This window comes from Mesoplodon densirostris, chromosome 5 (genome assembly GCF_025265405.1).
Source record: "Mesoplodon densirostris isolate mMesDen1 chromosome 5, mMesDen1 primary haplotype, whole genome shotgun sequence".
In the NCBI taxonomy this organism is placed as follows: domain Eukaryota; kingdom Metazoa; phylum Chordata; class Mammalia; order Artiodactyla; family Ziphiidae; genus Mesoplodon; species Mesoplodon densirostris.
In genome coordinates this window covers 123608875-123621375 of record NC_082665.1, presented here as the reverse complement: position 1 = coordinate 123621375, position 12501 = coordinate 123608875, and the positions used below count along the sequence as shown (strand labels likewise).

The window sequence follows — 12501 nt, the reverse complement described above, 5'->3', positions numbered from 1 at the left end:
GTAACACTTCACAAAATATTTAAACTTCCAGTGTTTTCTCTCAGTCAAGGAAGAATGTTGACATCTTGGTCTCTATTTGTTAGCATAGATCTCATAACATTTTTTAAAATTTAAGCGTAAAGCAGACGGTAAATCTGAAACTAATAAGCAAAGATAGCTGGAGAGCTGAATCGTTACTTTCATCAATATTAAAAAGGGTGGTAAAAACCACTTTAGTATAAAAAGATGATGATGACGGGAGAGGGGAGATGTGGTCCTGAAGCCTCCCTCCCGGCGGATCATCCCAGGAGCACTGTGTGTTACGGAGAGGGGACCCACTCACTCACCAGAATCTCTTACTCAGGTTACATAATCCTTATCTTCTCCAAATCAGCCTTTAAACACACGAGAGAACGAGCTCAAGTGTGATATCTGATTCTCAACAGTGGATGCATTCAAGTTCACTGACACACAGTTTCAAGTAAAACACTTAAATTTTCTGTTTTCTGAAGTAATAATACAAAAGATATATTCAGGTACTTATAATCAGATTCCACTGAGTGGAACTCAATCTGTTGAATACAGTCTTCCTTATTTTAAGCTCATCGGATCTGCCTTTTAACATACGCCAAAGTACACAAGATGAATTCTTCTCCACCTTCGTGGGGGAGCAAGAATCAGAAATAAGGTACCTGGGACTTCAAGGGCCCCACATGAACAACGTCAGATCATGATGATTGGCGCTATCTGGCCTTTATGGGCAGATTCATCAGTCATCTACACACCACACATGGCTCATCTTCCTGATCTGGACTGCAGGGCAAAAACTGGACAAAGAGACTAGTCAGGCTCTAAACCTGCCATTAGAACCATTAATGGTGTGCCATTAATTTGATGCACCACTAGGTTTCCATTTTCTCATCTGCAAAATAAAGACGCTCAGCAGGCGGCCTCTTAGTTCTCTTTCACCCCTACCCTCCCACAGTCCATAATCTTAATTCTGAGCATGGCCCTTTGCTGCTCAAAAATGTGCAAGAACTCCCACGGTCCACGCTTGAATTTCCTAGAACACGTGCTTCCCATTTCTGAGAGTGTTTCACCCTGTGAACTCAGCCTGCAACAGTCTCCTTTTCTTCACCTGCTGAAATCTGAGTCGCTCTTAAGGGTCAGAGGCCAGTGTTTCCTTGAAGTCTTCCTAATTCCTAAACTTGAAACTGACCGTTCTCTCCCACGAACATCCAAATAATCTGTTTACATATTTTAACACATCTATCTATCATCTATCCTCTCACTATCTCTGGATATGTTTCATCTCTTTCACTAAACTGCGAACTCCTCCAGGGAGGAAAAGCCTCCCTTGTGTGACCACACAGTCACTCCCACTCTCCAGACCAGTCCCTCCCTATTTCTCCCCCATCTGCCTGATCTAAGAAGGTGTCTGTGTTTTTCTTTCTCTGCTCCCGAGTGGCTTTGACACCCGCCTTCCTGAGCAACGTCCCAGCCTCAAACCTCACCACTTCCGGGATCCAAGGAGGGATGACAAATAGGGCAAAAAACCACAATTGGGGCCACTCTGAAGACCTGTCTGTTGGTGGGATCACAAGAGCTATTAGGACAATCTAGGGGCCGGGGGCAGGGTGACCACACAACTAATTATCTAAACAGGGACACTTTTAAGGGTTAAAGGGAGAACGATTAATAATTATGCTGGGACAACAGGTGTACAAGCAGGGCCTGTCCCAGGCAAATGGGGCTGCAGCCCACCCTGAGCGTGGGCCCTCTTTCCTAGCCTCCACACCGGCTTACATGGTGCCTACATTTCCACAATCAGCTCCTTCCCTGCACTCTTCTTTTTCACAAAGACACTGGCATATTTCAGCTACAACTCGTTTATTAATAAGAGTTTAGACAGAAAAATAGTCACAATCTTGACAGCATAAATACATATCTGTACACTCTTAGGAGATACCGCAATCCTGTCCTCACTGGAGGGCAACTTCAGCAGTGCAGACTCGCAGTAACACAGGACTTTGTGGGGGAGGGGTGGATTTCTCAAACTACGCTTACTTCTCATTTGGAGTCTTCAAACTATCAATGGGAAGTCAACGAAATGAAGTAAGATCTTATTTCTAAGGCTAATTTTGGGTTAAGCTCAATATAACAAACGTTACAAAAATAAAGGCTATCCAGGACCTTATGACATTTCCCATCAGTATTTCATCTATTCTTTAGCTAGCTTTAATAAATTAATTGTCAGAAGGTGAGAAATAATCAAGTCACTAATAAATGGACTATAAAATATTACAAGAGCTATAATATTGCTGTAGCAATACGACAATCTTTAAAATGTAAATTATAAAAAGTGGAATTTAATTTTAAGTACTTTAGAGCTTAGTTTAGCAGGTGGAATGCAAAAGAGAACAAATCAATAAAGCTAGGGGTATAATGCAGCCCAGCTACGTCAATCAGACATTATGTAAGACTAATTTCACAACTTTAAAAATTTAAGCAAGCCAACTGTCTTGTCATTTTCTACAACAACACAATTATAAACTCTTATGTAGATAAGAGTTACATAGTAAATGTTATCATCTGCCAGCCCAGGGAGAGGAAGGGGCGGGGGAAGTGATATGGTGGGCACTGTGTCCACCCAGCTACGGTCCCACTCCTGCTCTGGGCTCAGCCTGGACTAGCGCCTGGGTACCGACCCTTCCGGTTAACACCTCCCTGGGGCACCACATCCAACTCTCAGAAAGGTCCTGTTAAAAAGGTTACCATGAAGAAATATCACTGCGTGACCAGTAACACACCTGAGCCGGTAAGTCATCTTAGATGTTGGTCAATGACGTGGGTCTGCAAAATGTCTAACGATTTATTTGTGGCTTAAGTTTAAAAAGCATTTACAAATATCAGCTACTTCTTTGGGCTTCTGCTCATAAAACTAACTAGGTAGCCTGAGGCACAGCATGCACGAGCTCTTCAGACTTTCCCATTTTACCTCTTTTTCCTATCTTTCCATCTTTTCCCCCCAAAGGAATCTCAGCATAAGCTTCTTTGTTTTGTTCCCCAGCTGCCATCCTAGCAGACTGGATGGCTCCCTGAGGACAGGGACCCCTTATGCTCATGCCTGTGGCCCCTCCAGCACCCAGCACAGTGCTCCCCCCACCCATGTTTACAGACACATTTGCCCCTGGCCGTCCTTCTTTCTGAAGGGTGACTGCCACTCCCTGCAGTTTGCCTGCAGTGTCCAGTGTTCGGTCCTTATTTATCTTACATCACCGTGAACTCTAAGCTAGAAAGAGCAGGGAATAACAAGCACCTGCTACAATGTGTGGTTATTGCATTGGAACTTAGGAAAAAGATCAAATACCACTTTTTCTTAAGGTAATGAACTGATAAGCTGTTTAAAATACTGCACTCTTATTATTGGTGGGAATGTTAATTTGTATAGCTTCTAGGGAAAACAGCATGGGAGATCCTCAAAGAATTAAAAACAGAACTACCATATGATCCAGCAATTCACTTTTCGGAATATATCCTAAGGTAATAAAAACACTAACTCAAAAAGATACATGCACCCCCATGTTCATAGCAGCATTATTTACAATAGCCAAGATATGGAAACAACCTAAATGTCTATGGATAGATAAAGAAGTTGTGAGATATCCATATATATATTAAAAGATGAGAAGACCCTACCATTTGCTACAACACAGATGAAGCTTGAAGGTATTATGCTAAGTGAAATGAGTCAGAGAAAGACAAATACTGTATGACCCACTTATATGTGGAAACTAAAACAAAACAAAACAAAAACAAAAAACCAAACTCATAGAAAAAGAGATCAGATTTGTGGTTACCAGAGGTGAAGGGTGCAAACAGTGAGAATTAAAGGAAGGTGGTCAAAAGGTAGACATTTCCAGTTATAAGATAAATAAGTCCTAGGAAAGTAATATATACCATGATGATGGATACACAGGAAACTTAATAAATGCTAAGACCTCTTATCACAAGAATTTTTTTTTCCTTTCCTCTCTTCTTCCTTCTTTTTATATGAGAAGATGGATGTCAGCTGAACCCACTGTGGTAATCATTTCACAATATGCATAAATCAAACCATCATGCTGTAAGCCTTAAATTTATACATGAGTGTCAATTATTTCTCAATAAAACTGGGGGAAAGAACGAGAGCAAAAGAAAAAAACAATGTTGCACGCTTCTGACTTGGACTTCCAGATCTTATGCACCCAAAGATTTGGGTGAACAAGGCCAAGAAGTGAAGAAGATCAAGGACAAAAATCCTTGCAAACTTTTGTTTTTGGAAATAGTACCCCACGGTCAAGACAATTTGTGAAATAGGGCATACTATGTCCATCACCCTTTGGAAAGCCACTGCCAGCAGGCAAAAGGCCCCACACAGTCCCGCAGTGAAGACATCTGATTAATTTTGCTCAAACCAGTATTTCCCTAAATTATTTCAACATGGAACCCTTTCTCCCATGTGACACTTATTAATATCCTAAGAAACCAAGGTTCCTCAGCAGACACTGTGGGAAATGCTGACCTAAAGCATTTTTTTTTTTCCTGGAAATTGTATAAACCCCTCTGAATTGCAGCTTTCAGGTCAACTTACAGAATAGTAAAAAAATATATACTTCTGTAAGGTTTACAGTGCCACTCCTGATTTGTCTTAGACCACAGCAGGCTACCTGAGAAGCAGCCTTGAGTTTTGTGGTCTGAGCTCCTGCTTCTCATGTGGAGGAGGTGGTGGGTGAGGCCTCTTACCTCTGAGCACCCGGCCGGTACAGGCTGACAGCCTCGCCCATCTGGGAGGGGAGGGTCCAGCACCACCCTTAACCCTTACCGCAGGGGAGGACCCGCGGCGCTCACCGGCGTTTTGACAACTTCAGCCACACTGCGAGCTTGAAACGGTAGTGTTCACCCACTAACTCATCCCTCAGAGTTACGATAAATCAGAAAGTACAGCGAGAGCAGGAAGCGATTAGGAAAACCCAAGATAGACCTTAAGGGCAAAAATGCAATATTCTAGGTGTCCTGAGGATTCCTCATTAACGCTAAGCTGATTACCAATCACAGGCGCCACAGAGCAGCTGCTATAAGGAAGGAAAACGTTGCATAATATAGAGTCCTGTAGTGGAAGCACCTGCCTCTGATGGTATTTAAAGTGTATTTTCGGAAAAAAAAACTAAATTTCTCACCTTTACCAGTTTGAAAACAAAATAAAAATGAGTGACTCAATGGCTGATGGCAGGGAAAGGTTAAAAAAATTCCCTCCCATGTATATGTGGAAAATAGTGTATGCTTTAGAAGTCAATTCAGATACATTCTTGAAAAGCTGTCTGAATCCTGCTTTCCAAAACAGCAACAACAAAACACTAAAGTCTTTCAAATACAGCAAGGTCAGGGGAATAACTTTTCCAGCACAGGTAAAGGAAGCATGAACTAGGAAAGCAGACCTCAGCAAGCGCTCCTAAGCATGTCAGGGTACTGTCCTAAGACACCTCTCTCCCCTGGGCTCCATAAAAGTGCAAAGAGCCACTCACCATGTCGTACGTTGTTACGATCTTCTTCAGAACCTCGGGCACGATTCCCTGCAACTCCATGGTGGGATACTGCTCGCTGAGATTCAGGACCACCAGGGGCGTGTTATCAGGTCCCAGGAAGCGGGGAGACACCGCCAGCATGCACTGCATGAGGTTGGCTACGGAGGAGAGGCCACACAGCTCCTTGAAGGACACCACTGCATTCTGCTCAATGGAAAGAAGAAGGCGCTTTGTAATTCACCAGGGTTTTAATTTCTCGTGGATGTTACACTCAATATACTTGATTATCCTTGGACTGCCTGGTACAACAGTTACTAGCAGTGTTATGACAGACATGGTTAATGATTATCTTATCCTGGGAAAAATGGCTACTTTCCAAAGTAAACATAGTTATAGATATTTGTAATACCAATTTATCAAAAGTATGGAAAAGGCAAATAAGTTAAATTCTTTCGAAGGGCAAAGCTACTTTTCAGATCAAAGTTCACAGCAGTGCTAATGCTGATATGTAATTACGAGCAAACAAAAAAAATGGCTTCTGCATTCAAAAAGGTAAAGGTTCAGAAAAAAAAAATTCAGGCTTAAAATAAGTATCAAATATGCCAGCCATCCAAAAAAAAGAGGAATATTTGCAAGACAGAAACTTGAGTCTCTCTCACCTGTTCATACCAGCTGGTTCCAAAGCTAAAGGAACTTGGAGGATGCTGCAGTTTCCATGGAGATGTGCCGGGTGGGAGACCTTCCTGCCCGGTATCACGGCCTTCCCTTCCCCTAGACCGTCTCCACGCTGCTTCTCCTGCTCTCAATGCTCTTTTTTTCTAATCACCAGAGGTGCCATTAAAATCCCCATTAAAGGAAACCCTTCCATACTGTAAAAAGCCATGAGTTGGTGTTCTCTGAGCACTGTGTGCAAGGCACAAGTAATATACATGACCCATCTGATCCTCTCAACCAGCCACGCTGAGGCCGAGCCTCAGCTGTGGCCTGTCTCTGTTGTTTGTCTGAGGTCAAACAGCTAGCAGGTGAAGGGGTCAGGATTTTACCTGAAGTCTGCTGAGGATGAGGCCTCTGCTCTTAATCACTGTGCTGCCAAAACAGGTACATTCCAACCGAAAAATGAGTCACCCCAGGCACACCTGGGTCCTGACCTGGGCTGAGCATGGTGGCCAGAGGGGAGGGATCTGGGCCCCCCAAGCCCTGTGCCTTCCAAGTGCTCTCAAACACCCCCGTCCTTGGAAATGAGCAGCACGTTGGTTTTAAATTTAAACATTTTCTTTGTATTAATATTGCTTTAAATATGGGCATCGAGCTGTGTATCATTTTGTCCAAAATCACTTGGATGTTGACTGCTCATAACAATAAATCCTTACTGAGAGCTCTAAGGGGGGCCCCCAGTCACACCATCGCACTCCCCAGTTAATTCTTCTTCACCTGCCGTTGTCCTATTTGTTTATTATCTGCTGCCCAGCCCCAACTAAAGTCTGCTGTTTCCTGCTGCTCCCTGGCCTGACCGCCCGGGTGTGGCAAGGGCATCACACGGCGCCGACTGCAGTGTGGGTTCAGCACAGACACGCGGCCCTGGAAGGACAGTGCTCGGCTTCATGCACATGACAGCTGCCGTAGGGCAGGGATGTGCGGCCTGCTCAGAGCTGAGATCCACCAACCATGGCACCCTCAGAGATAGGGAGACACCCTCCATATTTACTATGAGACAAGAAATAAAACAAAATGTCTCCATTGTGGGAAGGTCTTTTAATTTTACTTGCTGCTGGCATTCTGCTCATAATAGTTACAAAGATTATATACATATATACATGTATGTGTGTGTGTGTATGTGTGTGTATATATATATATATATATATATATATATATATATATATATATATATATATATAGGGTTTTTTTTTATTGTTTTTAAACACACTGAGCGGTGATCCATCACACACTGGGATGGGCTGGGGCAGGTGTGTGTGTGAGGTAGCCCTCGCAGCCTCGTTCTGCATCACTGGTAGCCCCAGTATCCCGCTAGACACGTGGACAATCCTTAATTACATACCTAACCCTGACTGATTGCTTTTCGCCACTATGCGGTTCAGAGGTAATTATTATCCCAGACATCTAATAAATACAGGTGTCACGTGTCCTTTACTTACACAATTAGATTAGCTGTGCTCCAGAGTCAAGAGCAGACTCAATACATAAACCCACGGGCTGTTTACAGGCTCACCATTCCCGCAGCATGACGGCCCCACAAGAAAGAACCGGAACGTGTCCCTCTAGTTTGATGGGCTTGACGTCAGTGTGTTCCAGCTAAGGAATATTCAGAAATACCAGAGATTCCCACGTGCGCTTTTGGAGAAGACGGGGGACTGTTCCCTAGTGATTAACAGGGACCAGGACGGGTGTGGACTCAGCCGCAAGGCTGTCTCATTCCCACAGACTGTGTTCAATACCAGCTGCCGTTTTTGGAAATTCACATGATAAAAAAAAAAAAAAAAGAGGTGGGTGCTAAACATTCTTACAAACGGTGGAAATTTACAAAGTATTTAAGATCGGAAATACGACTGTTTAAAGAAACCCTCCAATAGACGCATACACCGCGCGCAGGCGCACACGAGCCCCCGCGCCGTACCTGCATGTTCTCCCTCAGGTCGGTGGCGTCCCGAATCGGGGGCTGGGCATTCTTGAAGACCTCGTCCACAGTTTTAATCCACAGTGTTCTCAGGGACGCATATTCCCTGGACTTCTTCCCTTTCCTCACAGAGAGGCCCCTCTTGTGAGGCTTCCCGCCTCCTCTCCGGTTGGTGATGGCCACGTGCACGAACAGAGAAGCGTGGGCGAGGACCTCGCCGGTGAGCGACTGCAGCGGCACGTGGCGGTAGCCCGTCTGCAGACACTCGAAGGGAATCGTGTACTGGCCGATGAACTCATCCCCGATGTAGTCATCGTCCAGGACCACAAAGCGCACCATGGCCAGTTCGGGCAGGTTGATCTGGAACTCAAAGCTTTCGTCGAAGATGGGAGCGTCTCCGTTCTGGTGCACTGTTTTCGTCCTCTGTTCTGCGCAGTCAGCGGGGATCCCGTGGATCTCCACGTAGACGTAAGGGTCCACCACGTCGCCTTTAGCACCCGATCCTTTGGGTTTGGGGAAGTTCTGCCCGCTGATGATCTTGATGTGGAGGAGCTGGGGTGAGACTCCTGGGACGGAGTCTTTGGTGTTGGCGCTGAAGAAGGAGACCTCCTCCCTCATGATGGCCGGCCGCAGCACGTAGCCGCAGTTCCCGTTCTGCCTAAACCAGCCGATGTTCAGGTCCATCATCAGGCCCGGGGTCTGAAAGTTCATGGCCACGATCTGACAACCACATTTCCAAAAGTCTTGAGGGTTCATGTTGCTGGAGTCAATTCTCATGGGACTGGGGAAAACCCTGGCGAGAAAGCGCTTGTTGTAATTGACAAAGTCCCCTGCATTCTCGTTGGCGTATTTGCTGGCAAGCACTTCGTTGAATGAGCAGACTTCCCAGTACTTCTGAGCCTGAAAGGACACCTGGAACTCTTTGAACTGCACCGACTTGCAGATGCTCACCAGCTCGGACAGCTCTTTGCAGAGCTGGAAGCGCTTGGCAGGCACGTGGTTGGGCAGCTCTGCGTTCTCCTTGCCCATCCTCTGAGACATCTCCGCCCCTTCATCCTCATCGGTAACATCGCCCTCTACTCCAGAGCAGCTGGAAGACAGCTTCTTTGCCTTAATGAGTATCTTCCCTTTCAGGATATCTGGGGATGGCAGGTAAGATTCCTCAGCACTGGGTGAGGTTGTGTAGAGCTTGTCTCCTAAAATTTTCTTCATGTGTTGAACCATGACCTTCTGTTGTTTAATAGAACAGTGATTTTCCAAACACAGGATGAGAGGGTACTCTGAAGCAAAGAATGCATACTTGTTAATAATATCAATGACGCTGCGGAAGACGATCTGCGAGGTCATGGTGTGGCCTGTGTAAATCACAGGTTCGTTATCTGGCCCATCCCATACATCCAGTTCAACACTCCGGCAACCCATTTTAAGAGCTCGGATGTATCCTGTGATATCAGAGGGACCTCGGAACTGATCCTCTATTAAGTATGTATTATGAGATGAGTTTATAAAGTAATGAGACAAGGGTTGCTTCATGTCCTGACAGACCTTCTTATGCTCTGGATCAAATATATAACAGTCAGATGACACAAGGTAATTAGTGAACCCGTCTATGGAAAGCCAGCCCTTTTCCTGACCCTCTTTGGATGGCTCATATTTGTGAATAATTTCAAGGCTTATTTCCTCATTTATATGTGCCACACCCTGCTCTGCCTCAAGAAACATCATAAGGTCCTTGGTATCAAGGAATTCTTTATTGCTTGAGAACTGAACTAAAAGGAAATAAATTTCAGGTCTAGTACAAAGCTCATGGAAAACCTCAACAAATTCCTCCTTTGTGACTTCAGTACCAGCTTTGTCCTTGGACTTGTGCAATTCTTTGAACTTAAGCTCAATTTTGCTCGTTTTTAAACCAGGATTGAGGTTTCTGATACACTGCACAGCGTTGCACAGAGTTATATGTCCCAAGTTATCTACATCAATTTCACTAAACATTTGTGAAACCCAAGAAGTCCTCATGTTGTCTTGGCTACTTTCTAACATATCAAGTGTATGTTTCCCATAAGAAATTAGGTACCGCAGTCCCGTGACCCAGATGTTCGCAACATCTGCGGAGTTGGCAACCAAGTCAAGTGACTCGTAATTCTCTCCATAGATGACTGAAAATGCACAGTCTTCAGATATCTGGTCAGAAATGCCATTGCTGCGGAATATGTCTGTATTTTTTCCTGTTCTCACTTCCTTGATGGATTTAATATCAATCTTGGCTTTCTCAGAATCCTTCTTGGATGGTTCCCACCTCAGGCTCTGCATGTCAGCATCCAGTAAAAAATACCTGTGGTAAATTCTAGAGTTGGAGCGAACCTTTTTGAGTTCCGAACCCTCCACCATGGAATTGATACAATCACTTGCACTGCTAATCTTTTTCTCCGTGGGCATACTGCTGAAGGAGACCGTCTTTTTCCGCTCTCTTTTCTGTTTTGTACCATCCTAGGGGAAAAAAATCATAGTGTATTAGGACAACACAAACATAGCTTTCTGTGTTCAAGACAAGGAATAAAAATTTAATTTCCTTGGGAAAAAAATCATACTCTTAGGATTTCCAATTGTATGTTCTATAATGAGTGATACTCATTCACTTCTAAACTTAGAAGTGGCCTTGGCATTTACAGCCTAATACAGACAGGTTAAAAAAATTATTATTGAATTATCGCAACCCATGAGGATCAAGAAACACAATTCCAGTAATACATAATAAAAGCTCGCATAGAGAATTGGCCACACAATGTGCAGGGCCCAGGGGAAAGTGAAAATGCAGGGGAAAATGAACAACCTCATTCAGAAATTACGAATTTTAAGAAGGTCATGAAAGAGCGTTAAGCCAGCTACACGGCCTTTCTGAGTATGGGGCCTGTACAATGCACCGGTAATACACCCACGAAGCATGCCCTGCTGGATATACACCTGCTACACCTGTGTTTCCTGAAAGGCTGTCACTAAACCACTTTCCTCAGAATCCCCTGGGTTACCTGGGTAAAATGCAGATTCCTAGGCTCATGGAATCAGCTCTCCAGGGGGTGGTGCCCAGGAATTTCCATTTTAGGCAGCACTCTAGGTGACGGGAATGTACAACAAAGTTTAAAACCACTTGGACTCACTAAGCTGTCTGGGCTATTTCTGGAAACTAAGTATGAACCATTAAATTATGTGTTACCTGAGTAGAAACTGAAATTCCAGGGGCAATTCTTGGCTTTTCAGTGCCTCATATTAGATTAGTCATGGTCCTAAACACTTCAAATAGATATGGTTTTACTTCTGTCGTTGTATTAAGTCTGGATGGGAGGCCCAGATTTTAGCTAGAGGTGTTTCTAAACTTCTGGAGGTGGATTTATTAAAACCTGCTCCCATGCACCAGGCGAATGTTTAGAACAAGTCACCCAAGTCCTTCCAATGTTAACAGACTAGTAACACTATCAAGTGAAAAACTTCAGGCAACGTCTATTTCTACAGCAGTCTGCATCACCAGTAATGCACTCCTCAACTTTCCTGCATAATGTAGCAGGCGCTCACCTCAAGGAGCTGATGCCACATTTATGTGTGCATTTAAGTTCTTTCCCTGTATAGATGCCTTTATTATTATTATTATTATTATTTAAAATTGCTCAAATGGCCTCACAACATCTTTCAAAATTTTAACCTAAAACTCGACACTGCCTTTCAGGAGGCATATGAAAGTTGTGGTAAATTTTCAGTAAGTCATTATATTCATAAATAAGAAATAGAGATGGAGGTTGGGATTATATGACTTTCATTCAATAAAGAAAAGAGCATGCAAAATATTGTACAAAGGCATTTTAACTTTCCTGCTCTGAGAGAATCTTTTTTTTTTTTTCCTGGCCATGTCACGCAGCATGTGGGGTCTTACTTCCCTGACCAGGGATCGAACCCGTGTCCCCTGCAGTGGAAGTATGGAGTCTTAACCACTGGACTGCCAGGGAAGTCCCCAAAAGAATCTATTTTGAATAAAACCTCTACATTTAAAAAGTAATTATGCTATTCTCTGCGTCTGAAATTTAAAACTACTTTTACTTTTTGACTACCTATACTTCCAAAAGCAATTTGCAGAAAGCAATTAAACTTAAACTTTAAATCATACAGGTATCATTTCCCTCAAAGTTTCAAAATGAACCAAAGAGGCTTTTGTGATCTGAATGCCAACATGAAACATAAAAGCCACAAGGCAGAGTATTTCTTTATAATTGTATCCTCCAAGCAGTAAAGTGCAAAATACATTAAAGCTGTGGTAATGGTATCTATAAGATACACTGT

At 43.7% G+C, this 12501-nt stretch overlaps 1 protein-coding gene across 1 annotated transcript in view; it reads right to left on the bottom strand.

Moving 5' to 3' along the window:
* Nucleotides 1–12501, bottom strand: part of PLCL2 (phospholipase C like 2) — a 213139-nt gene that overhangs the window by 88968 nt on the left and 111670 nt on the right. Inside the window, exons 2-3 of the mRNA XM_060099474.1 lie at nt 8176–10662; nt 5544–5747 (exon numbers count right to left, since the gene is read on the bottom strand). Of these exons, the coding sequence (XP_059955457.1) occupies nt 5544–5747; nt 8176–10662 (2691 nt within the window). The remainder of the gene's footprint in view (nt 1–5543; nt 5748–8175; nt 10663–12501) is intronic.